Source organism: Antennarius striatus, chromosome 22 (genome assembly GCF_040054535.1).
Source record: "Antennarius striatus isolate MH-2024 chromosome 22, ASM4005453v1, whole genome shotgun sequence".
In the NCBI taxonomy this organism is placed as follows: Eukaryota; Metazoa; Chordata; class Actinopteri; order Lophiiformes; family Antennariidae; genus Antennarius; species Antennarius striatus.
In genome coordinates, this window is record NC_090797.1 from 3,903,454 (window position 1) to 3,931,414 (window position 27,961).

Below are 27,961 nucleotides of genomic sequence, written 5' to 3' on the forward strand. Positions count from 1 at the left end.
GTAGTCGCACATACTTAGAGCTACATCCCAATTAGCCAATCAAATTCTAATTTATATTTTCACTTATCCAATCACAAGCACGTATATCCTGGAAAAGGCGGGCTGTTCTCCTTCTCAGTTTAGCCCAGTCCGGATGTTCCCCAGTAGCGAATACCGAGCAGTAGTGTGTGAATGTGGCAACCGAGGTAGACAGGGAGGGGTAGATAGACTGGCCAGACTTAGGGTTTTTTTTTTTTAATCTTTTGTCCTTAATTTTCATTTCTTATAGAACCAAATGCTCACATTCTGCGCTAGTCCACCGTGGCAAACTTAGACCTGAAAACCCCGCTGTCGCTGCTTTTTCTTTCAGGCTAACATTTACCGTTATCGTTGTGAAGACAGCCCAGAAGAACGAGAAGGAGAAACAACATGGGGCGATAATTAAAAAAAAGAAAGAAAGAAGGTGTTGTGAACCAACGATGACTCTCTGGGAAGATCCGTGAAGCTTATTTATTTTTATTTATTTCCCCTCTTCCCGTTCCTTTTTTTTCTTTTTTTGCCTCTATTTTGTCATTGTCCACCCCCTTGATACTTTTTGGAGGTTGTTTTTTCAAACGGGTTACGCCAGAAGAAGGACTGGAGGATGGACCAAGCCGGCATCCTGAGAAAGTTTATCCAGGGGGTGAAGGCCATGAGCGAGGGGGACGAGGAGAGGGGAGAGGACAACTTCGGCAGCGACTTTATGGTGGGTCAAACTACATGAGCCGAGCTATCCTCCTTTCTCCCTTCCACATTTCCCTCCTGGTTGACTTCCCCTCCCCGGGTCGCGGTTCCCTGTATCCCCCAGGAGGTGAGGCAGGGGCGGCCACACTGCCCTCCTTCCTCTTCATCCCGTGTCCAGCGTTTACATGGCGGCCTAGCATTGTCTCCCGGACCGCAGAAACACAACCTGAAATAAAGACACAATAAGAAAACAAGAACTTCCGGTCTGAAGCTAAATGATATATGGCGCTGTGGGGTGTTAGCTTAGCATGTAGCTACAGGCTAAAGTGCAGTATGGTGGCTTAGTGTCGCCTGAATTTAATCTTATTTATATGCATATAATCCTCTGCTGCACCTAATATTATCTCTGTTTCAATACAGTTGTGTTTTATATCTGCAGTATATTGTTAGAAATCACTTTGAAATATTTATAGGATGGATATTTTCTCAAATTAAGGCTGAAAACAAATTGATTGTAATGGATACAGTACACATCATACTATTATTACACAAAGTCGTGCATTCTTCAAATTAACCATGATGTTTTCATTATTAACATGACATTAGGCTGCATTAGCGCCCACTTTTGTGGACCTAATAACTAGCCAGTATGTTAATCTAACAGTATATTATAATTCTTCCTTTTATGCCTTCCTTTAATGTGCAAATAAGACATTTATTGTTCGTACGTTTTGACAGCTAATTGCTTTGTGTATTTTATGATGACCGCTGACCCGCCCACACTGCATCACTGGATATAATTGTGTTGCAACGCCACACTGGAAATAGGACTTGTCCCAAGGCTTGTGAAATACCCACATCAGGAATGGCACTCCTGTAATGCCACTTGTGTCGTGATGTGGTCATTGTAGTGTTACTTGCTTTTATTTAGGAAATGTTGTAACTAGGGGATGCATGCACATTCCATTCAATAACAAAAGCTACTTAATTATCCAGATTTGCCTCATTTACAATTAAACTTGTGTGGCTGCAGATGTTTTCCTGTCTGATTCACATTCTGCTTGAGAGAAGTCTAGTTTTGTGTAGTGCTGTTCAGAAAGAAGCTAATCTGCAGCAGAGGTGAACTTTCCCTCCTTTTGCCTGCAGTTGCAGACACACTCACTCCATTCTCCTTACTTCCCTACTTTCATGGAACCTGCCTGCTGGAGCTTGCAACATTCTTTCTTGGCCCATTTCATAACATTTTGTCCTAGTTTTAAAGTTGGAGCTTTATTGTGGGCACACTTTGGATAAAATATGACACATTTTAGAAGAAATTTGGTCCACTACAAATTGTGAAATAAGGAACACTTCATTTGTGAGTCCATTTTGTGCTGAGGCCTGGCATGTCTTAAAGTGTGTCCCAGAAAACGGGAGGCGGATGTTGTGCCACATTATGAGGGGCTTTGGGCTGTGTGAGAGGCATTTAGGATGTGCTTTAAGGAGGAGGAGGCTGAGGCTGATACTCATTGGAGTAATATATAGACCATATAATACATGTGAGCAGAAATAAAACTTTTAAGTTGATTGTATAAACTTAGAGATTAGGAGGAACCATACTTAATTGAAAAAAGGGCTAAATATTGTTTTAAGACCACAACACCTCACTTCCACACCTTGTCAAGCTGCATACCACAAAAACAGATGTCTGCTGCCCTACATTGGTGGGATCTGTAGGCAAAACACTGGAGGTGAAAGTGTTTTCCCTCATGACTTTCCCCCGATAATACATCCCATGCATGTGCAGAAATCCCCTTTGCAAAACCACCACTTACTGTATAGCATGTCGATATTTTGGATTTTTCACGATAGTTGTACAGTAAGCCAAATCATAAATTATTCAGCAGTTTGTAGAAGAAAAACCTGTTCCGATTTAACACATGCGTGTCTTGTGTACGATAAAAACGTATCAACCTCACCCAACATGTGAGCGAGTGCATTAGCTGGTCGCTGCCGGTCCGTTCACCCACTTCTGTGAATCTCATGGGGCGTTCAAGTCCTCAAGTCCTGACACCCCATGTACTACAAGTGCATGGGGCGTGCTGTCTTGCAAACTGAGTCACCAGAACAGCCTGACAACACTTTTAAGTGCCTGTTGTTGTTTATAAATAGAATGTATTTCATAGGCGTAATTACAGTGCTCTGGGAGGCCAACTAGTTGGCAATTATATGCTTTGTTCAGCACTTTTGCTCAGCTTCTTGAGAGAACGTCAGAACTCCAAACCGTTGTAAATGTGATGAGTTTGTCAGAATTAGTACGTGTGTCAATCTTTGGGATTCCACTCGCACGGAGACACATCAAAAATGGATATAATTTCATGGTGCACACTGGTGCATCAGTGTGCGAGTACATCGGGACTTCCCTCGAACGGCGAGAGGACAGTAAAAAATAGTCTGGAGGCTGGAGCTAACTGTTAATTGAAAGCATTCTTGACATAATCCTGGTGTTATAGCGATGGAAGACATCTTGATTACATGCTGCTATAAACTCAAACTTACATCATTGAATTCAGTATGTGCCCCATAATTGCTTCTTTGCCCTTTCGGTTGTCTTAACATGTAGCATGTCTTCTGTAAAAGCTGCATCCTGATCGTATTAACTGGTCTGGTGGTTTGATCTAAGTAGACACGGATGGGCTGAAAGTCCCCAAGTCATGAAGCAGGTTCTGCAAAATTGTGACGATTGTGCAGTCCTGGTTATACAAAAACCGAACACTGGCAGCCTAACTTGTTTCACAAGGGTGGTTATCATCTGCCTCTGTCAATCTGCAGTTTTCCAAACCAGCTATTAGTTTTGCTTACGTAAGACATCCAGGGTTTTTTTTTTCTTAACAAGAGCTACATTATACAGATCCATCCAGGAAGTTATAAAAGCAGATGAAACATTTGGAAAATATTTGTAGTATGGTTCAGGAAATCAGAAGCAGTACAAACACACAATTAATAATTTTAATGCCAGTAAAGGCAGTCACACACATAGTAGAATATGGACAGGGTTCAATTAGGGATGCGGACATCAGACACACATGGAAAACTTAATAAAAAAATATACAGAACTCGATTTTGTTGTGGAGAAAATTGTCACTTTATGGAACTAAATGTTCCAAAAATTGGTATTCACTATGAATGACTGTAAATATGAATTGACAACAGCTGAATCATTAGTTATCATGCAGATCACATTTTAAAAAAAGCAAATTAAAGAGCACATGGTGACATTGACTGTTGTTCCATCCACCATCCTGCATCCAAAAGATTTTGTCAGAACTGAACCATATGAACGTGGATAACAGGATCACTTCCTCCAAGGTGGTTCCCATGTGACGGTGAGAATTTGCATTTTTCAATTTGGAACTAAGCTTGGATTTAGTTTGCTGTCGCTATGAGCCACATTTTCTGATAGAGATACATTACCATTCAAACTATATTTTACAAGGTGTCTCAAATTGTTACTGATCCCTTATGAAGATATAGTTCTAGTTTTTGAGTGAGAAATTTAGTTCTTTGCAAGGTCGTCCTTAATGGCAGCAGCGATAGCAGTGTACCAGAAGACACAATATAAAACCTGAACAAATTGCTTTCAGCACATTTTTGCTTTCTGCACATATCCCAGATGCCACCTGTGTGGCGCAGGAACAGATGCTTGGATATCGTTGGCCATGTACAAGATGCTTCAGGTGTCTTATGGAGGTGTAAAAAAAACCTTTTCACGGGTTCAGAAAGTGTAGCTGCTAAGTGGTTTGTGTTGGAAGTGATTAGATAGTATTGTGAACCCGGTGTAAAGACAGGAAACACAACATGAGAGCCGGAAACGAGTGATGTGTGATCAGTTACCTGCACCTCAGAAACACACTCTCAAACGGTTTCTGTACCTGCTTTAGGAACACTGGGCTCAGCATTGTTGTCTAGACAGGATTTAGACATAGGAGATCAGCCTGTGTGCGTGTGAGTGTGTGAATGTGTGTGTGTGTGTGTGTGTGTGTGTGTGTGTGTGTGTGTGTGTGTTCCTGCCCCTGCCCCACCTTTGCGAGCAGATTACTCCCAAGCAGCACATCAAAGAAAATGAAAAAGTGCAAACACACACACACACACACACACACACACACACACACGCTTCTTTATGTGTAAATATGTGTCCTGTTGGGCGGACATAAAACACTCAGAGGGGAGGCAAGAAAATGAGATGTGACACTGCCTGATGTGCTAGTGTGTGTATTTGTGTGTATTCATGTGAGTTTGTGTGTGTGCGTAGTAACAATTTTCAGTTTTACTGAGGGGGGGGGCTTCCCCTTCTCCTTTCCAGTGTTTTTTGCGCGTGTACGTTTGTTTAAAATGCCAGCACAAACACACACACACACACACACGAGCCTGCGGCACATGTTCTGGAAGCCTTTATGCCCACACACATACTAGTCAACTTTGGATGCAGGAACCACAGTGCATACAATCAGTATGAGTTGGTGCCAGCTCATCCTGCAGTGAGGATTTGTGTTTTTTAGGGGTCTTCTTGCAGAAAGTCGTCACAGATGAACTCTGCTGTGTCGGCAGCCTCTTTCAGAAGGCTCATCTATGCCTCCCCCTTGAATAGGAATGTAAATACATCCATTTCAATGGATGAATCCCTCGACACCCACGCGTTTCTGTATCTTATGCACGGCGTCGATTCGTCCAAAAAAGGCGGTGAAACGTCAAAAGGTTCAATGACGACCAAAACAGCGAAACTTTCAGACGTTGTTTTTGTCTCCTGAATAATAAGCAGTGAAAGGTGAGGACATGCAGATCAGGAGTTTATTCACTTCACTTTCTTCTCAGTTGGTACTGCAGACGTTCATCGTATCTTACACAAATTACAGCAACTCTGCCCCTAACGATTTCTGACGGTATTACTCCATATGGTCCCTTATGTCTGTTTGTCTAAGCTTCCTTGAAAACATGTACAAATATGGATGAAATGACAGAAGGCTCTGAATGTATCCCCCTCTGTTCGTTCAGCATTCACACCGAGTGAAGGTTACAAAACTGCAGAGTTTCAGAAAATAACAGAATTAGGAGTTGGCCTAATTTTATTTACATGCATACCCCGGAGGTATTTTTCAGCAAGTGGTATCACACAATCCAGATGTATTTTTGTGTTATCTCTCATTTTTTTCATCATTGCACCACATTTACTCATTTTCAGACTCATCGATAAGCAACTTGTCTCAGAAACACGTTCCATTTAGAGGGGCTTTAAATCTGACCTGATTATTGTTTAGTGGGACCATCTTCCATTGCTTCCTGGTGTGTGCTAGTGCATGTCGGCTTTTATTGGTGTGTGTGTGTGTGTTTACAGAAGGTACAGGGCAGGGCTCAAGGTTTTTTTTTTAACTGTGTGGTGACCACTGGAAGCCTTCCTCATCTTTCCGTAACAAGACCTCCCAATTTCCTTTGGTGTCACTGCCCCCCCCCCCACACACACACAGCTTAACCCTGCGCCAAGAGACAGTTGTCACGATGCCATTTAACAAACACACACAATTCCAGATCGGGAGTCAATTAAATGTGTGGGATACCACACACACATACTTTCATGCTACACTAGTGAACACACGCGTTGGATCCTATTGCATTACGTGTGCCCAGTGCTTTAAATTAAGATTTCCCCATTGCTGATATCATTATTTAATTTTCTTAAAACCAATACAGGGAGTACGAGAGATTCCTCTTCTTCTACACTTCCAGAGACATCTCACGCACTCCAGATCCACATAGTGAAATGTTTACGAGTAAACTGAGATGACGTGGAGATCAATGATTAATAATTGTGTTATTCAAACTCTAATAATCCCAGTCAGGTGTGTATGAAATCTTTTTACACACTTGCCCTCATCTCTCATCTGTCCTTCCTTCTTTTTCCTCACTACTTCCTCCCTCTGTTTTTATTTCCTTTAGCCGCTTTGTTTTGTCTTTGTAGTCACAAAGATGCTGACTCATGATTATTCAAAGGATGACGTGTAAGTTGGTTTTCTTAGTCGGGTGGTGTTCATCAGCGGCTCGTGGGTTTTTGAGTTCTCAACAGGCAAGGCTGAGATTTTTGGAGACAAAGGAAGTGAGAACCCAGAAGCGATGGCGGTTTGAAACGGGTGGGTTGATCCAGGTGTTTCCTCGGCCTGACCAGCAGTGATTCATCCATTATTCACAATAAAGTTTGAGTTCTGTCACGTTTAGGGGATTTCAATCTACAGGAATTGATGACAAAAGAATTTGTGCTTTTATTTTTATTCATTTGCATCGGAGTGTGAGGAGATTATAGTTAACTTGATAAAAGAAGCTGCTGTGCATTGTCTGACCTGTGGAACCACATTTATTTTGCTTCCAGGCCTTCATCTACATTTGAACGATGAAGGTCTGGTGCTTTAACTTGGTAAATAAATGTGATTCTGCAAGTGAGACGGGAGGTGTTATTTTTCTTTCTTTCACTGAAGGCCCATCAGTCACTGTTAAACCTCAGAACCTGACTTCCCAGTGGTGTGTGTGTGTGTGTATGTGTTTGTCACTCAGGCTGCCATTGCTCTACTGACCTATATTGACCAGAAGCCATAGAATGACTGCAAAATACGTAGGCGTGTGTGTGTGTGTGTGTATGTGTGTGTGCGTGTACAGCCTGGGACCTGATTGTAATCAGGAAATTAACTTTGTCTGGATCTGTAGTTGATGACGTCTTAATCTCTTGCTCACACACACACACACACACACACACACACACACACACACACACACACACACACACACACACACACACACACACACAGTCCTGACAGGGTGGAGTTTTACATGATTTCCTTGATCAAGCATCTTGATTAGTTAGCCGTTAAACTAACAGTAGATAATAGTTTAGCTACTTAACTTGGCATAAAGACGACTTTAATCCATTTTTTTCTCCTGCTGTTTATTTCACCCTGATGAGGTGACATTCTTCCTGTAATCCATGTATTTTGACTCCCTTGATCCATACACAGTGATACGGTTCAGTGTGGCCGTTTGCTTTTAAATGCAAAACTTTTCATACCACACACGCAGACGGCGAGAGCATCCATCAGCTCAGCTAACGGTGAACCAGAGGCAGAGCCAAAACATCCAAAGCGACCTGTTTCCTGCATGCTTGCAGCGCGGGAGATGGATTTTTATGAGAACATTGTACCGGATGACCTATTTTAGCTTGTGTGTGTGTGTCTGCATGAAAGGTGACGGTCAGTGCACACCAACGCTCAACACTTCCAGACCACACACACACACTCCCTATCTCCTTTCCCACTAGTTCTGTGGGAAGAGCGTGTTTTCTGCCAGTCAGTGCTTACAGCTGGATTCAAGGATTCATTCTAGTGTGTCTGTGTGTGTGAATTATTCAGTGTGCCAGGGAAGTACAGCAGTGCTGACTTATTCAGCCAGGAGACAGAAAGTAGGTTAGACCCACTCACAAGTGAAACTCTCTTTCACCTCTCTCTCTCTCTCTCTTCCACATCTGCCTCTCCAGCCTTCCCTCTAAATCTCTTTCCGTCTCTCACACCTCTTTCTCTCCCTGCCCAGTTCCTGCCCTGGCATCCTCGGTTCATTTCAGACCAAGTCATTGTGAAGAAATGTGTGAGAGCCGACTCAGTCTCACCCTGGAGTTCTGTGAACTCAGCGTGGGCTTTCTGGGGGCCAACGCCCTGCGTGTCTTTGACGGTGGAAGTTGAGCATTCACAGGAAACCGGGCAAATTTTCACTCCTCAATGAGAGGAAGTAAGATACAGAAGGTAAAGGATTAGTACGGGAAGACTATCAGAAACATTATCTGTGATTTCAATCATTTTTTTGTCATGAATTCTGAGGTCAGATATGTCGACACAACCTCAACCGTGCGTCCGGTTCGACGTAGTCTCGCATCAAAATCTGACAATGACTAGATTTCTCCCGCTGACGTCCACCGGAGAGAAGTCGTCAGTGACAAGTCGGTGCAGGTTACAGTGAGTAACCTTTCCTCATGTGTCAGGAAGCCAGGGTTTGGTAGAAATCAACACTGCCTGTCTCTTCTCTTCAAATTAAAAGCTGTCGCTTCAGTGGAAAGTAGAAGGTTTTGTTTTAATGATTTTACCTTTGTTTTGTCTGGTAGTTCCTGGATCCGATCCGTGTTGTGAAAAGCCTCAGAATGCCATAATTATAGTTTCAGATTAAGATGTTTATTTTACTATCATGTAAGATAAAGAAGAATATCTGGTCTACATATTTTAGAAGTTAAAACCACCAAATATTCCCTATTTCTGCTCGGAGAGTAACAGCCCGCCATTGATGCACAGCTTACTGTTGTGTGCTAACTAAGAAGAGACTGTAGTCATAATAGAGACAAGAATGTTTGCTTTTCTTTGCCCCCCCCCCCATTTTTTTCAGGGTATAAGCCAAGTGCGAAGCGACAGAGTGTAAAGGCAGCAAGTGAATGAATGACAGGAATACAGAATAAAAGAATCCATTATCTTCTGCTTTTAAGAGCCTCTTAAAAGCCTCCACTGTCCTTCTTTCCCTCTTCTTTGTCCTTCATTCCTCCTTGTTCCTCCTCTCCCTCGCTTTTTCCCTTCTCCCAATACCCAGATCCGCTCTTCCTCCCCGTCCTCAGTTTGTCTCGATGAAGACTGTCCCTCTGCCTTCCCTCCTCCAGGGCGAACATATTATTTTGACACAAATGCTTTTTGTTTGTTTGTGTGTGTTTTATGTGATGACAGACGAAGAGGAGGAAGAGGAGTCATTAGAAGAGGAGTCATTAGAAACACAACCTTTCAGTCGGCCATTTATAGATTCACATTCACGACTTCTGCTCCTTAATGGGAGAACTGGTGCGTTCCCAGTTTCCTGTAAATGAAGTGAAGCGGGGCCACAAAGGGAAGATTCTAAAACGCAATCGTGTGCGGGGAATGACAGATCGTAACAAATCGCTATTGCCTGCTCATTGTGTGTGTGTGTGTCCGTGTGTGTGTCGTGTCTGTGTGTGTCTTCCTGGGCTCTGGCCCAGCACAGAAGCAGACTGCTGCTGGAAATGTAATTCACATGTGGCTGGAGGAACTCTAATGTTGTTACACCAACACACAGCAGCGCAGCTGCGTCGCCGCCCCCAATCTCAGCACGCTCCTCTTTTTCTCGCCCTCTGCTTCTTCATGTTGCGCTTTAGAGGGGTCAAAGGTCACCTACCTCAGGATACAGGGACGTCCCTGCTTATAGTAACACAAGGAAAGCCTACAGTCGTCGCTGGAGAGGGGAGGGAGGCAGGGTGGCTTTTCACGCAAGGCTCCCGAAGATTCACATCAGACCTCTTAAGACCAGACAGACTTGGAGTCTGATTTCTGAAAAAACAGCTTTTAGCAATATCGGCTGGATTTGATGCAGATGAAGCCCTGATTTCTATCTAATGTTGTGAAGTCAACACATGTTACATACACCAGAAATCTAAAACCAGTTATTTCTCTCCTCACTGAAAGAAATGTGCAGAAAAATGAGTTGCTGACATCCAGAAATCAGAGAAATAATTTTATATTTGTGTTGCAGTGAAAATTTTGTAATTCCAGCGAGACATTGTGTGTCTATTTTCTATGTATTTATAGGTACATATTCACTTTTTCATCTCGCTGTTTTATCACCTTAAACAACGTTAGCGTGAAAAATCGTGCAAGAAAAGGGAAACTCATTAAATTGAAGTTCTGGGACCTGGGAGGATGGCTAGCTTAGTGATAGCTTGATGTCAAACCAAATGTCCTCTACCTGTGAACCGAGTGGGTCTGCATCAGAGTCAGATTTGACCACACTTCCCTTCATGAGGTGCTGTGGTATTTATAGCGGTCTGAATGTCGACAGATGGGTGATGTTTGTTTGCGTCGGATGCATTTCAACCGCTGCGTCCTGTGTGTGCGCGTGCACATGTCAGGATTTTGAATAATTACATTTCTCTTTCCTGTGTGAATGTCACGCATGTTGGTTTTCTTGGTGTTTTCACGCTTAAGAATGTTATATTTCTCCTCGTGTTTATTGCAGAGGTTACGACGGTTATCAACAAAATACCGGACGGAGAAGATCTACCCCACCAACGCAGGAGAGAAGGAGGAGAACGTCAAGAAGAACCGTTACAAAGACATCCTGCCGTGTAAGTCCCAGGCGTAGCGACAAAAACCATCCTCCCTCACAGACGTGTTGACCTACTGGACGCTGCCCGCCTACTTTCATGACATCCTGGCTAATTGAAATTTAATAGAGTCAACCTATTGTTGGTCGTTAGTGGGGGTCCAACAGAACAGAACAAGCCGTTTTGACCCCCCACCCCATTAATACAGTCACAGCTCCCTCTGTCTAACAGGAGCTGGATAAAGGCGTGGCGTTAGCATCTCATTGCTAAGCTCAAGCTATTGTGAGTGACTTTGGTCCATGGCCTTAAATTGAAATGAGGAGACTTTTGGAGACTGATAGGGACGGAACACGCACGCACACACACACACACACACACACACACACACACACACACACACACACACCATGCTGTCATAGGTCACGTAATGGTTTTCTGTCTCGCGTCCACACACAGAGCTTCTGCTGTATTTCATGACGTCAAAGGAGGCTGCCATGACCCCACATCTGTCCTACATTTTATACCTTTATCCTCTTCTTTCCCTCTTCTCTTCATCCCTCCATCATTCATTCATCAGAGCTTTTAGTGAATGAAGCACTGATGAGGCAAAGGAAGAACTGGTTCATACATGTCCTGTTCTATAAGATATGACTTCATTATATTCTCTTTCTTACATTCAGAGAATAATTGAAATTCAGTGAACACCCCCTTCTCTTTTTTTTTTGTCTTTCACTCCTCAGTCGACCACACCAGGGTGAAACTAGGGTTAAAAACAACCAATCAGGACACAGATTACATCAATGCTAACTTCATCAAGGTAAAAAATGGATGAAATTCACCCTCCTTTATGAATTTGCTTTGCAGGATTTAACCTCTCTCTCTTCTCAGGGTATGGACGGCCCTGAGGCCTACATTGCTACTCAAGGCCCTCTGCCGAACACCGTCATCGACTTCTGGAGGATGAACTGGGAGTATAATATCGCTGTGAGTACGGGGAGAGAAACCAGAAGAGTGAAAAGTTTGAAATGATTTTCCTCTGAGTTGTCTTAGATTTTACTGAAGCTGCTTCTTGGGGTGAAATGATTGAAATAAACATGTACTATGAATGTTAGGAATTAAAGGGCAGATGGAAGGAGCTTATGCTAGAACCAGATGGACTGATATCAGGACGCTGGAGAGGTTTTAACTAACACTCTAAAAAGCCTGATTTAATAATTCCTCCTGCAGCATCGATGAGAACGGTGTCAGGAATGGACGTGAGTGTGGAAATCAAACCACCGTTCTCCGCTGAAGTTCTTCAGCCTCTGCTGTCTCCTCTAATGAATACGTTTGGAAACATACAGTGTGTAAATATCGATCACGTTTGTGTCTCTGCAGGTTATTGTAATGGCTTGTCGAGAGTTTGAGATGGGAAGGGTAAGCCTGGACTATTTAACCCCCTTGTGTTTTATTTTCCATTGTATATTTTAAGTACCTTTACTGTATTTTATGTATTTTTTCAATCAAGCATGCTGCCTTTTTTGTAATTACAAAAAAAGTCATCAACATTCATTTACCAACAAAAATAACTCGTCTTCCTCTCCACGCAGAAAAAGTGTGAGCGGTATTTCCCACAGTTTGGAGAGGAACCCTTAACACTCGGGCCTTTCAGAATCTCCTGTGTAAGCAGACACATCTCCAGAAACACACACAGCTGTGTGTGTCCAGTGTGTGTGAGCCTGTGTCTTGTTTGTGTTGATGATCTCTCTCTTTGCTTTCCAGGAATCCGAGCAGGCCAGGACGGACTACTTTATCAGGGTGTTGGTGGTGGAATACGAGAATGTAAGTTCACTGTTTGTAGAGGCTGATGTTCATGTGAGGTTAGCAGCGTTTGGTATCAAGTTCACGTCCTCCAACCAACCCGTTAATTGTGTCTTTTTGTCTCCCTGCAGGAAACTCGAAGGATAACGCAGTTCCATTACATGAACTGGCCGGATCACGACGTGCCCTCGTCGTTCGACTCCATTCTGGATATGATCGGACTAATGAGGGAATACCAGGAACACGACGACGTCCCCATATGTGTTCATTGCAGGTAGGCGCAGGATAAAGACAGGCACAACTCAACACGCCCATGCTGACATTATGAGTGAAGCATTATGGGATAAACTGGGTGGTTTATTGTGTGGAGTTTTTGAAAAACTTAGATGACTGCATCTTTTTCTTCTGCATAATTTACAAGATATAGTAGCTAGTGTGAATACAAACAGCACGCAGATTAATTAGACTGTATATTCACATCTGCTGATGTGATGTGGCTCTATGCAATGCACACACAGACACACACTGTCTCCATGTGTGTGTAAACAGGTATAATGAGCAGCCTGAGGACATTTCCTGGTTCCTCTAACCCAGCAGGACTCGCAAGCCACGTCTCAGCGTCTGTGCAGATGTGTTGTTGGGGTTGTTGTGATCTGTTGTGGATGTGTGTGTGTGTGGCAAAGCGGCTCGGTACCGTTTCGTTGATTGATGTCAAACATGACTCCGTCCTGTCTGGATGGAGAAGTCGTCGTTTCCTCGCTGCGACACAAAGGTGTCGCAGCGATTCTCTCCTCAAAAACAAATCTGGAGTCGATATTTTTTAGGGTTTTGTGTGTGTGTGTGTGTGTATTTGTGTGAATCTAATCTATATTCCTGTTCCTGTACAGTGCAGGCTGTGGGAGGACGGGTGCTATCTGCGCCATCGACTACACGTGGAACCTCCTCAAAGCCGGGGTGTGTGAACAGACACACACTCTCACACGTTTGTTTTTACAAACACACGCTTACAACACCCTGGATGTCAATCTGAAAATGACATTTTACTTTCAATTTTATCCGCTTCTATAGAAAATACCAGAGGATTTTAATGTTTTTCGGTTGATCCAGGAGATGAGGACGCAACGGCACTCCGCCGTTCAGACCAAGGTTGGGTTTTTTTTCATTAATGATTTATCTTTTTTCTATCACTCAAAAGTACATCCTTGTGGAACGTCTGATTTGAGCGCAACAGGCCAGCAGATTCAGTCTGATCTTTCACAAAAAGCGTCGGCATTAAGGGCGAAACGAGCGCCGTTAGCTGGATGAAAGAACTGCCTTGATATTTATATACTTACAGTGATTTGAATGACAATTTTCCGACCAGACTTTTGCACATTTTCAACTCGCAACACTCTGATTTCAGTAACGCTCCATCAATGAAGGTCTTTTTTTTGCTTTCACAGCCTTGTAAATGAATATCTTTCTGTGCCGATCTTCTAAAACTCCTTTTTTTTATTTTCTCTCCTCCCTCTGTCCCCGTCTTCCTCTCTTCAGGAGCAGTACGAGTTAGTTCACAAAGCTCTCGCTCAGCTTTTTGAGAAACAACTGCAGCTCCTGGAGAGTCCCACCAACGCGCAGATCCATGACGGCATGGTACACACACACACACACACACACACACACACACACACACACACACACACACACACAAATGCATGGCGCATTCCGTCTGTTGTCAGAGAGAGGGAGGATGTCACCGAGTAACGCATTCATATCGGAGAAAAACACAAATAATTAGTCACAGGGGGATGGAAAGGCCTGCTCTTTACTCAGACAGATAGTTTGTGCCAGAAAGGGAGCTCTCAGTGGACTCCGTGGAGTCAGACCTGTTTAAAACAGCTTTGCTCTGTCAGTCACCACTGTCCTAATTCTACTTACTTCACACTGTCCTCCGTTGCCCCCTGAAATCAGACACTCATCGACAAATGTGCCGTATACAAAATGCTTCATTGTCCCCGTTTCTCCTCGCATCGCACCAGAGCTGCAGCCTGGTTAAAAAGTTTAGTGGTGTGGCTTAAATACAGATAGTTAGTCAGAACGGTAAGTAGTTGTTCCACCTCAATCTGCCTGGAGAGATGAGGCCAGAGCGAAGATGGTGTGCAGCATTTAAAAACCAGCAAAATGATGAGCGCGCTTGGCAGCAGTCCAGGAGTTGACTTCCTGCGTAGGAAACTCTGATGACTTCACCCCTGTCCCATAATGTGCTTCAGGTCTGAGAATAGACATCCGCTGGGAAAAAGAGACCCCCGCAAGGAACACGCTATCGTGTGTACGTTAAGAAAAACTGGGACACGCGGTCTAAACTTTTACCCAACGTCCTAAAATATCTCTCAGTGAAGCTTCGGGCCCGAAGTACATTTAGAGCATCATTTACTCGCAAAGGCGTGGTATTTATGTCTATTCATCAGTTTTGGTCGCTGTTTTGAAGCTTAAAATGAGATTTTTGTGTGACCTTTCACCCGTGGGAGTACGAGCTGCTAAGAAGAAGACAGGAAGTGAGATCTGAACCCAGGTAGCCTCTAGTTTTACCTCGAAGTCAAGAGGAACCGAGACTAGGTGTTTAAAAAAAGAAAAAGAGTGCAATGCTGAGATCGAGCCGTTTGTGTTGTTAATCATTAGTTAATCATGGGTGTGACGTGTAGAACAAGACAGCAACGCCAGCGGCAGCTTGTTTTTCACTGATTCTAAGAATACTATTATCTTTCAAAGTAAAACAAGTCCTAGAACACACACACACATGCCATCACACAAGGCGTGTTATCTTTGTGCCGACTCAGTCCGCACACACACACCACACACACACACACACACACATTGAGTCATGTCCAGTCATCCATTGTTAGAGACTAAGACGCCCACACAGGTGCTCTCAGTAGCAGGACAAACAATAACCCGACACACACACATACACACACACACACACACATTCCACGCCAGAACCATTGTTTGTAGGAAGGATTCCCACCAAACTGACGTGTAGAGAAGTAATCCATTACTCTGTACTTTAAGTACAGAGTCAGAGATGTGACCTGACTCGGCCCCATGTCTTTGAGCTTCCGACGGCTGCAGTCGCCCCGTCACCTTCTCATTATCCAAAGTGGAGAGAATCGAGTTAATGAGTCATGGGGGAGATGAAGGAGGAGGAGGAGCATGAGGAGGAAGGACCAGGATCCTTCGGCGGAGCAATTTAGTTCCAACTTTCTACCTCTACTGCAGGAAGATGTGGGAAAGATACAACGGAGCGGAGGCGCTTTACATTTCAAACGCAATCGCTCCGGGGTGCAAACGCTCCCAAAACGTGTTAAAGTGTGAATAGATTATTATGGGAGGATGCTTCAGCCGTCATGTCAACGTGTGTGACTTGTAATACAGTGTATGACTTTCTGACCCTACATTCATCCTGTTTCTGCGTCTTTAGGATGAAAGTAGTCCGGATAAAACAGCTCACCATTCAGACGAGGAGCGGTGGGACACGCCTCCTCCGAAACCGCCCCGTATACGCAGGTGAGACCCGCCTCCCGTTAAGTATCGGCCAATATTACCGTCCACTTTGTTCAACAACCACTTCCTGATGCGCCCCGCCTCCCCTTTAAACTGACGGTAACTCCTAAACTGCAGTGGCCCCCCGAGGAGGAACTGTATTTATAGCTCGTTTTGCAACGCCGTGAAACACCACACAGTGTTGCGTTCAACGCAACCCTAGGACTTGAAGAAGAGCCGCTTTATCTTTCATCTTCTCCCTTTTTTTAAGAACAAAACATGCCCCACCCCCCCACCCCCCTCCACATGCATCTATAATCATAAACTGCCCTCCTCTCGTTTCTTCAATTGCTTTTTTATCGTCGTTCTCCTCTCATATCTTTGTTTGCTGCAGGGTTTCTGCTCCAGTTTCTTTTAGCCGATGCGTCTTCGGTCCCTCTTCTTAAGATCCTCCACACAGAAGGTTATTAGTGTAACGCTGCGTGCAACTTTTTAAACCAACAACGTAGACGCTCAGATTTGCCTCGATGCCACAGAAGACATCTCGTTGCCGGGAGACTGTTTGACTTAATTACCCGTTGCTAGAAGCTTTGTCTAAAAATGTCCAGTTTGACGGCGTTTCGTGCATCTGCACACGACTCTCTGGCTCGCTGCTTTTCTGTGTTATTAGATTTCTTAATTCTAAACCATCTTCTTAACTAATTTATCAGAGTAAAAATTATGTTTGCTTTGTCCTCTCGCTGCTGAATCCGTCCTGCTCTCGCCGTGTGTGCTTCTGGGCTGGACTGATGTGAAGCCTTTCAGCGCCTCATTTTGGGATGTAACCGCATGTGATCTCCTTCCTCTTCCAAGTTAAACAAATAGAACAATTAAAAGCAAGTTAAACAAAACTCGATCCGCTGCCAAAATAATCCTAGAAGTGGAATCGAGCCAGACTTCCAGGAACGTGGGATTCTGTCTTCAATGTTTTTTTTTTGGTGTGTTTCGTTCTGTCTTTGTGTCGTCCCTCCGTCTCCTCACGAAAAAAAATGTCAAGGCCTGGTTTAAGCCTGAGCGCGCCCTCGCCACGGCTGGAGCTATTTTTATCAACATAGTCCGCATTCTACCCGCCACACTCCCTCTGGGTAACTTCAGGAGTGTGTGTGTGTGTGTGGGGGAGTTTTTGCCATACATGTGTGTGAGAAAGAAACTCCACTGAGGCTGGCATCAAGGTCGTAGATGCTGAGTCACAGCTTTTACATGCTATCGTTTTCCCGGTCACACCCTGAAGACTCATATCCTCTATTTAGCATCTCAAACCCTGAACGGTCCGTGTTGACTTTATCCTCCTGTAAAATGTGTGTGTGTGTTTTATTATCCTAATAAACCAACAGATTCACTTGAAAATAATTCAATAACACTGTAAAAAAAACGCACATGTACCTTTTCAGTTTATTCAGTGAAAAATAAGGTTTTAAAACCATCACTTCACACAATTGGACTGCGATTCTACGCTAATGAAATTCTTCTCCAGCAGAGCTACTGAAGGCCTCCTTGTTTCAGCCGCTACTTGTCTTCTCTTGCAACTTGCTAGCGCTTGTTAGCCTGACGCAAATATTTGTCGAATCAGTCATTTAAACCTGCGTGTGTGTTTGTGTGTGTGTTCGCTTCTCGACTTTTCTCAGTTGTCTTGTGAAAATCTGTCGTCGGCGGAAGCTGAAACTATGAAGTGTGTCTCCCTGTTTATCGCCGTGTGTGTGCGTCAGTGCATGAATTTCACGTTGTTGTGAGGCCGTTTTATTGCTTTGCTGTAAAAATAGAAGAATAAAAATGTTAAACTTACATGTACATATAAAAATTTTGTGAATAAATCTAGATTACAGTTGTAAACACTTTAACCCACTTTATGTAGCAGTTGTAAGCCATATCCAAACATATTAATAAAACTTTGGCACATTGTAATATAGTTATACACAGATATAAGCCTGTAATGTTCTGTAAAATGATAAAACACCTCCTGTAAAGTCATTATTTTCACAAGTGTGGTTCCTAATTTTCATTAGTCTCCACTTCTGACGTTTGTTAAACAAATATCTGTTTACAGCTACAGTAGAAACTTAGCCCTGCTGCTAATCTTTACATATTTGCCTCATCTAAATCCTAATATTCTAACAAACGCTTCCATTTTTCACGGGTGTCCTAATTTTTGCCTTCAACTTCGTTATATTCCCGTCATTCTCGTGGCTCCTGTTTATTTGTTTATCTCTGATTTATTAGCGTTTGCTCCGGTAATAGCGCCGCTCCGCCTTAGGGTTCATTTAGATTTCATCTTGTCTCATCTTACAGAGGGAGACACTGAATAAACTCTGAATCAAGAATGATTCATATCCCCGGTGGGAAACGGTCGGCACCAGTGGGAATTCTCATCCGTATTATTATTGAATCGAGCGTTTCTTACGCTTCGCTTAGGTAATGAAGGTTTTACAGAAGAAGAGAGTCCCGTGGATAATTTATGTTGTAATTTAAGGGACCTGCAAAGGCACAAGAGTGTTCTTGTTTCCATAATGCCGAACCTGGAGGCCAGAAATAACAATAAGAGTCCCATAAGAGGCAATTATCTGTCAGCCGGTGGCAGCAGCACCGCCACGCCGAGGCTTCATGAAGAAAAACTTCGACTGTATAGAAGTAAAGAAAACCCACGTCTTTGCATCCAAATGCACACATGCATAGAATGGAACTCGACCACAACACCACATCCTTCCACGGCGTGAATATAGGCAGCATTTCCATTCACATGTGAATGCATAAGTTCTCCAGAGGGGAAAAAATATCTTTATCTGACATTTTCCGTCAGCATAACCCCCAGTATCCTGTTTACTAACACGTGTATCTATATTATATCTATAAGTAGTTTATTAAGACTTTACTGCAACGCATGAGGGTTTGAAAGCCAAAAGTAGAATTATATTTATGCTTTTAATCGCATCCTGGTTCCTGTGGGTTGATATAACCTCAGACTGTCTCACGGTATCGAATAAATCCAATACTTTCATGTATACTCAGGAAATCTGATTAAACATTCAGTGCATTCATAAAGGTCAAATCCTCTATGGTTATTTTTAGTTTCCTCAGCATCAATACCATAAATCTATGAAATCTGAAGAATGAGGATCTACAGTAATTTCTCAAGTTTACCCTTGGGTGAAGGTTTTTTTTTATTCTGCCACCTGGTGGCGGGAATGAACACAGACTTCCTTTTCATAAATGTAGCGTAACCACATGTCATCGCCTCACTTTCATCATGTCTTGCTAGAGACAATCGTTTAAGCGTGGACTAAACAGAGCGATGTAATTCTTTTAATCATTCCAACCACAGACGTCGAGACGGGATCCTTCAAACGGAAATCATTTTCTCCTTTATTAAAGTCAACTTCTGTTTGCATATAAATGACTGTTTTCCAAACTGATCTCGCTCTTTCTCTTCATCTTCAGTTCCCAGCCTGAAGGCGATGTAAAGGAGGAGATACTCCAGCCCCCGGAGCCTCACCCCGTACCTCCCATTCTCACCCCGTCTCCCCCGTCAGCCTTCCCCACCGTCACCAACGTACGGCAGGACAACGACCGCTATCACCCCAAACCTGTAATACACGTCCTGGCTACCACACAGGTGAGCAATTTATCTAGACTTCCTGTGTGGAAATCAATTTGGAATTTTGTGTTTTCTGAGTGATGTCACCTTTTTTTTTTTTTAGAATAAAGAGGTGAATGCAGGGCAGAACCAATCAGAATCCGCCCACAGCAAAGGGACCTCAGAGCAGAAAAGCCAAGATCCACTGAGTCTCAAGTGTCAGCCTCAGGTCTCGAGTCTCGACCTCAACGACAACTATAACAACAAAGTTTCTTCGGCGTCAACGAAGTCGGAATCTTGCCAAAGCCACACCCCCTCCTCGCCCCCCTCCCCAGCCGTCGATTCCTCCACCGCTCCTCGGATCGAACGGAAGCTGAGCATCGAGATTAAAAAGGTGCCCCTGCAGGAAGGACCCCGTAGTTTTGACACCTCCTCCTCCTCCTCCATGGGGAGTGGAGTAGCGGGCGGAGTCAGCAGCAGCGCTTCGGCGACTAGCGCGGGGATGCTTCAGCGAAGCCACGCCTTCAAAGCCCGTGCCGGCCAATCCCTGCTGACCTCTAGCTCCTCGCTGTCGGAGGACTCGGGCACGGAGGGAGGAGGAGTGGCAGGCGGATGTGGGGATATGGACGGAGGGGCCCCCGCCAGACCGAACCACCTCCCTGTGAAGAGCGAGAAGGGGGAGGCTCCAGGGGAGGCGCCGGGTGATGACAGAGCTGAGACTAAGCCCGGCCAGGTGGCGTGGGCTCAGGCCTGCAACAGCCCAGAAAAACACTTCTTGAAAACAGCCTCCTCTTCCTCCTCATCGGACCACGTGGCCCCATCCTCCTCCTCCTCATCCCACCTCTCCTCTTCCTCCTCCTCCTCCTCTTCCTCCTCCTCCACTCCGGTTAGGACTGCCCTGAGTTTCACCAACCCGCTGCACTCAGACAACTCAGGGGAGGAGGGGGATGGAGAGATGTCCGGAGGAAGCGAGGGTTATCGCACTAACGTATCCACTGCCACCGCCATGGTAACCGCATCCCCTCACCATGGAGACCAGCAGCCTGTCAGGAAGGTGCTGCCGATGTCCATCGCTGGGCGGAGCTCTCCGCCACCCTCTGCAACTACAGCAAGTATGTTAATCCATCATTATTCACTCTTTTAACTCACTGGCTGCTTTCCTGGAAGAGGAAATTAACAACCAGACAGGAAGTCATGTGATCAGACGTGTGTGTGCAGATGTGTGTGTGCATGTCGGATTGTCAGACCCTGCATGACGTGTGCACACTGGGTCTGACAGAGCTGCGTGCATCAGTACGGCTTCACTGATGAGACGCGGATTTAATCGTCTGGAGATCAGATCGCTGCTTCCTCCTTGATTTCAAAATCATGAGATTCTGAAATCTGATTCTTGCTGTGATTGGAGCTGACAAGGAGTGCGCTTTGGTTCGAATTGTACTTTGGGCTCAGATTGGTTTCTGATCTGGAATGGGTTAACGGCATTTCGTAAAAATATTTGAATCGAACTCTCAGGATGCAGATCAGTTGGTTGTAAACTGATCCTGAATGCCACGTTTATGCAGAATGAAATCAGACATGGCAGCAGCTGTTCCAGGGCATCATGCACTCCTGAAGCGTTCCAAATATTTGAACCTAATTGCTGAAATCTTGGCCTCACAGTCTTGATGTTTTCTGTTTGGGGTTGTGGTCTGCTTGGCTTTCTAGCGTGTTATCATTTCGGGCTGAGGCAGCGGCGCCGCCGGAGAATCTAACGGCTGCTTGTTGATGATTGCATTGAGTGAGTTGCTGCTTTCTGAAGGCAAAACCCAGTGGTTGCTTGTTTTACTGGCTGCGTTATGAGTGAATCCTTCAAAATATTAGTATTTATGGTCCGCATTTTATATTGACTTAAATTTTTTTACAAGTCAGGGTTTATCGAGGAAGGCATAAATGGAAAGGCATGCAAAGTTTAAGGTAAATGTTTAAATTTAGCATCTTAAACGCAAATAGGCACTTTAAACACGACGGACTAAATAAATTCCTTTTGCTCCAATTTGAAAATGGAATTAAGGTGTTGATTGATGCACAATCACCTCTTGTTTTCCTGGAATTGGCTTCACACAAAACCGAACCAGCATCCTGCTCTGGCCTTCAGTAATTTAATTAATTCAGTCATTTTACACTAATGCTGGCTAATACTTCATACTGTGAAGGTAGACTCCACTTGGAATGGCTAATTCCCAACAGACGGGCCTTCATTAGACATGGAGTTAAAATGATTTCAATAAAAGGTGGACACCAAAAGAGTGGAAGATGATTGAATTTCTGAGTAATGGGAGTAAATGGGTTTCAATTAAAACTTTTAAATCAGACACAGCGATGAATAGCTGAAGACGAGTCTAAAAGGATAAACACTGGGTTATCAGCTTATTATTTATCACGCAGACAGAGATCGTGATCGTGACTCTTCTTCTGGGCCAGTTATTAACGTTGCCTCTCTGACCTTTTAACCCAGACTGCTGGGACAGCGACGACTCCCCTCCCCCCCTCCCTGCGAGAACACCCGAGTCCTTCCTTCTGGCCACAGGTGCGTTTGCATTGGTCGAGATTCACCGGTGTGTGTTTTCCAGCTGCTGTGGATTCGCCCAAACGCTCGCTGTGGCGTTCCTGTTTGTGTCTAAACGGCCCATCAGGAAGTGGAGTGGGAGTGACGAACATGAGCTACGAATATGACGTGGTGTGACTGAAACCATCTGCTGCAGCTGTTGGTCGCAGCCTCTGATAGCTGAAAAAAGCAGGAATATGATTTATTCCGTTTTTATTCCCAGTGTCTTGCTGTGTATGAAAAGGCAGATTTCAATCCGAAAGATGGACACACACATACTTCAGGTCTCCCGTCCTTTTGAATAACTGCTTCATAAGAGGTGGAAAACATTAAAATAATTAAGTGAAGCAGAGCGCAGTAGCAGCTCTACAACACTAGGGGGAGCCAGCACCAGCATTTGAGCCCTGCAGCGGTTTGGAAAGCTGGAGGAGATGCTGCGTTTTCAAAATGACGAAATTAACTGATTCAAATCCATCTTGAATGTGTGCAAAAATTGGAAAAGAATTCTAAGCTAATTTTCCTCTGCAGGATATTTTCTATGCATGCGTTGCGTTAATTCTTGGAGGTGTAATTCCTTCATACTACGATATAATAGGCATATAGTATACACTACATGCAGTGTGTTTTGAAATTGGGGTGCAGCCGTAGAGTTAATTGCCATGCAGAGGCAGCTGCTTCATCAAAATTACCAGCGAGGCTGAAATAATAAGGGAAGGGCTCAGTGTTGACGACACTGTCAAGAATAAGTTTGAAAGGAACAGAAAGCCTGTGGGCATGAGTGGATTGGTGCTGAATGTCTCTGTTGTCCTTGCTGTTGTTTCTGGGTTAAACTCAATCTCGCTGTTGCCCCCCCCGCCCCCCCATCAGACCCTCTGGAGATGAAAACCTCAGCCGACAGGAGTGGGCCGCATAAAGGTACGAACGCTCACGCCTTCACTGCCTGTCTGTGTTTATCAGCGAGCAAAGGAGCCTCTCGTTTCTTTATTTACTGCTACATCCTGGTCAGCGCTCCCTCACGGCGTTCAGGCAGCATAGCAGGGCAAACCTTCGTTGTTTTACAAACCAGCCTACGATAAGACTGACAGCAGTTGTCAAAAGGGCAGCTGTGAGAGAACAAGTGAGAAATTTAGCAAGAATGAAAAGGGAGCAAAGATTAAAAAAATCAGCCTATGGGGAGGTGAAATGAAAAGTGTGTGCTGAGGGAGAATGGTTACTGTCAATTTATTGCTTTAGTGGTTTCAGTGAATGTGTGCTTGTGTGTGTGTGTGTGTGTGTGTGTGACAAAGACACTAATCGAACAGGAGTACAGTAACTGCGTAACTTGAATTCTGTAATTAGTTTTTTATATGACTGAAAGAACTTAAAGGTTGTGGTTTCCTTTACAGCCAGCCTTTAAATGTCAGGAGCGATAAACACACCACAAATCTTTTAACACACGTAGTAAAAATGCCCCAGATATTGACATCTGTTTATATTCCTCCCACCTGTGTGTGTGTATTGTTGGTAAGACTGGAAGCAGATGACTTTTTATTTCCTGTAAATATTAAATTAATCAGTCAAATTCTAATACAATGAAAATAGTTATAAGGTACTGGTAATTAAATTTTTGTAAATTAATTTTTTAAAATTTAAAAATTTTAAAAAATTATAATTCAGATTTTAAAAAAAATATTTTATTAAATATTTTCACTGTCAAATTCTAATTCAATGGAAATAATTATAAGGTACAAGTAATTTAATTTTTGTTAAAAAAATTGAGAAATTAAAAAAATTATAAGTTTTCTCTAAGTGTTAAGTTAATCAGATAAATTCTAATACAATTGAAATAATTGTCAGGGAATTAAGTTTTTTTCAAATGTTCTACCTCCATCAGTGACAATACAGTAATAACATCCTTAAATCTATTATGAGACACTGCTGATATTCACACGATGCTACCACCTTGTGTAGATGTGTCGGAGTGTGTTAAGAGGACGTCTTCAGCTGATCCTGAATCTGTTGGCACTGCAGTAACAGACAGCAAGGCAGACCTGGGTGGGTAAGTCCTCTGTCTTATAGTGTGTGTGTTTGTTTCTGCTGCTGATTGGAAAATCATCTTAAAAGTTTCACGTGCAGAAAATGTTTGATTTTTACATTCAAACAGCTGAACAGTAATTATTTTTCCTTCCTCTATCAGGGTTCGGTAACCGTTGCATTCACCCTAAAGGCCCTCGGGAACCCCCCCTCGAGTGGACATGATGGAATGATCTGTCTGCTCATCCACCAACAGTGTTGTCAGGAGATGGACTCCTCCGATCTCAACTAGCCGTTCCAAAAATCAGGCCAACAGAAGCGACTCAGACCGACGGCGCGATTTTACGTAGAAACACTTTCTGTGTAACTCTGTGCAAACTCCTCCAGATGGAACTCCTCTTCCTCCTTCTCTCCATTCTTCAAAGTGCCGCTGTGTAAAGCAGAAGAACACTTGCTGACAGAGTGGCTTGTCCATTTTAGTACAAGGCCCACGTTTTTCCTGCTCAGCTTGCAGATGTTAGAGGTTTTGACTTCTCTAGATGCTGACCTCGGATCAGTCTGGTTAGTTTCCTGTTAAAGGATAAATCTTGTTTTTCCCCTCGTTCTTGGTGACTTGGAAGCCGATTTGGATCGGTTTTCTCTCTCTGCTGTAGACACATCTTGGATATTTGTCCATTCTGAGGCCAAACACAGAGGAATTTAAGCAAAAATGTTCAATAAGAGTGTTAAATTAACAAAGAAATGGAAAAAAAATTGACCGTTTTGTTAAACAGGAATTATCGTAATTTGTGAAGCGATGTTTTGTGGGACGGTGATTTCTGAGGTTTAAATGAACCAGACAGTCTCTGATTCCTCAACAATCTTCAAAGCTAGATAATCTGTTACCCACGATGCAACCTTTTCTGTCGGTTATGTACAGGTTGCCGGGGTTCTCTTACTCTCTCCCTCCCCTTCTTTCTGTGTGCTGGTGCTACATTACAAAGGATCAGCGTAGAAACCGGAACACCGGACTGTTCGCTGCAGTAATCTCAGCTGGAGTGCTTCACGTTTCTATGCTGACCTCCCTGTTTACCGGGGTCACAGATGATGTGGTTTGATCATCGTAGCGAGTCACTGAGAATCTGTTGATGTAGAAATACTTTTTCAGCTGTCCGGTTGTCTTATTTTTTAATTTACGCAAAAAATGGAAGTTAAAAAAAACCCCCAAAGCAACCATTTAAAATATTTGATAGTTTTCCACGCTTAATTTTTTTAGCACTGGTTAAACACATGAGTGTAATAGTGAGTGTGAAAGGTGTAGGTTAGTAGACTTTTCTACCTTTGAACATAGGTGGGCTAGCTGTTTCCAGTCTAAGCTAACCAGAGGCTGATGTCTATGACAGTAGTTGAGCAGAACAATACTGAAAGTTGATATTAAAGAACCGAGTAAAAGGATATAAAGTGAAGATGTAAAATGTTTTATTGATTGGATTGAATAGAGCAGTCTCCAGTAGGGTTGCTAGCAATGATTGTAAGCGGATGCTTAGGAGAGGGATTCCAAAAATACTAGACTTCAGGCCCTTTAAATCCAAGCTCTCTCCACTGGTCACAGGTCAAAATGGGATATCGGTTTTTGCTTCCAAATGAATTCACAATAAATGCAAAGATTAGTTCCAAAAAACCCCCAAAATATCAGATTATTAGATTGGAGCATCATACCACATTTAAAGCAAACTTCTGCTGTCCCCGGGTAAGAAACTGCTAAAATGACCCTAAAACACTCCAATAATGACCAAACGCATCATCATCTGTGACTCTGGCCTCTCACTGCTGGGACCATGAGTCTGCCTTAGTCTGCCTCTTTAGACGACAGCCAATCACAGTCCTCCTTCGTTAGGCTTTGCCCTTCAGCTTGTTTGTCTTTGCGTGTTGGGTGTTGACTTTCCTTTGAACTTTAATTTACAGCTTATTTCTATTTACTTCCACATTATTTCCTGTTGTTTGTTTGTTCTCATCCCCTCCTCCCAATAACCCTGAGATGAATGACCACGCAAGTCCATTTAGTCACGATAAACTCAAAAAGTAATTATGGATAAAACGTTTGTATCAAGAATTTTTACTTACATTTAAAGTTTTCCATCTGAATTTATCATATAAGTGAATTGTAAAGGATTACAGTTAATGCAGAGTTTTATCATGTTGAGTAAATGTGCATAAATTAACTCAAGTGTGATTTATTAGACATATTAACTAATTTGAAAGCTTTTATGTATTATACTTGAATAATAAATACTTGAATACACACCTAAGATTTATGTATAAGTTGGCATTAATTTTAGTTGTTTAATTTATATGCATTGAACCAACATGATATTAAACTTCACTTTGATTTTAGGTGATTAAAATACTTTTGGGCATAATTATTTTTTGGGTCCCGTACCCATCTCTACCAGTAGGACTTGGTGGTTTCTTCTCATTCTGTACCTTCCTGTGTGTGAGACATTAAGACAACAGCCGTTAGGGACCCAGGACTACTGTTTCCTCCTGATTTGTGTTGCTCTCTGCTCCTTCATTACCATAACTATTCAGTATATGCATTGTTTTATAAAGAACTGTACAGGGCAGTTTAGGTATATAATATTTCAGATTTTGTTTTTGTTATCTCGAAGATTATTAACAGAAGATGTAAGAAAGTCAGTGCATGATGATGATGATTCCTCCTCCTCCCCGCTGAAACTGTAAATTATTCTGCTGCCCTTTGTTTTTGCTTCTGGCAAATATTTCAGGGTTTGTTTTTATTTTTATGTCAGAATTATATGCTTAAAAAGATTGATTTGTTCATTATTTTAATTGGCTGGCAGAGGAACGGCATCAAATAAATAAAGCCCCCCTCCCCCTTGTCAGATAGTTTACCATGGGCTTGGAATAAGATTGTAATATTATTAATGATGATGATGATGATAATAATAATGGTCTTTTTTTGTAAATGGTATTATAAAAGTTATTTTTGTATACGCGGTTGTTTCTTGCATCACAAGTCCACTGCTCCCAACCCCCCCTCCTCTCTTTATTCATGTATTTGTTCCATCTCTTTATCTCTATCTTTTGCCATTTCTTTCTTCTCTTACATTTTTCTCATGGAAACTAAACATGCAGCAGATCAGAGCAGCGGGTCTCCTGCTCTGGACAGGCAGGATTTCAGAACTCCCCCATCCTTTTTTTTCTGTTACACCCCCCCACCCACCCATCTTTTTTTAAAAACTCTTTCATTATCCTCTGTATTCTCTCTCATCCTACATACCTGTAACGTTCACACAGACACAAGCCTCGATCTCAGAAGAGCCCGCCTGTGCCTTTAAGTGAGAGCCCGCCCTCTTTTCCCTGTCTCCTCCAATCATCACTAGGCAAGAGTTTGAGTGATGTCATTCACTGCTGCTTGCTCATTGCCTGCTGTGGGACTCTCATTCAGCACATCCTCCCCAGTGCCCCGCCCCAAACCCCCCAAAAAATGTTTGTATGTTGCAGAAATCAATCAGTAAAGATGAGCATTAAGTAAGACATGCCTTTTTGTTGTTTTTAATTCATCCAAGATGAT

General features: G+C 43.2%; 1 protein-coding gene across 5 annotated transcripts; it reads left to right on the forward strand.

Moving 5' to 3' along the window:
- Positions 1 to 39: 39 nt before the first annotated feature.
- LOC137589082 (tyrosine-protein phosphatase non-receptor type 12-like) lies at positions 40 to 27,926 on the forward strand. Of its 5 annotated transcripts, none has more exons than XM_068306539.1 (17): positions 42 to 724; positions 10,777 to 10,885; positions 11,605 to 11,681; positions 11,753 to 11,848; positions 12,242 to 12,280; positions 12,454 to 12,525; positions 12,626 to 12,685; positions 12,796 to 12,938; positions 13,552 to 13,618; positions 13,733 to 13,810; positions 14,198 to 14,296; positions 16,122 to 16,207; positions 19,655 to 19,829; positions 19,915 to 20,902; positions 23,242 to 23,289; positions 24,325 to 24,412; positions 24,551 to 27,926. In XM_068306539.1, the coding sequence occupies exons 1-17, from the start codon at positions 623 to 625 to the stop codon at positions 24,558 to 24,560; spliced, it is 2,337 nt and encodes a 778-aa protein (XP_068162640.1). In that variant the 5' UTR covers positions 42 to 622; the 3' UTR covers positions 24,561 to 27,926. The 5 variants fall into 5 exon arrangements, with proteins under 5 accessions (XP_068162638.1, XP_068162640.1, XP_068162639.1 ...); XM_068306538.1 differs by having other exon boundaries at positions 24,325 to 24,408; XM_068306541.1 differs by lacking the exon at positions 23,242 to 23,289.
- Positions 27,927 to 27,961: the final 35 nt, after the last annotated feature.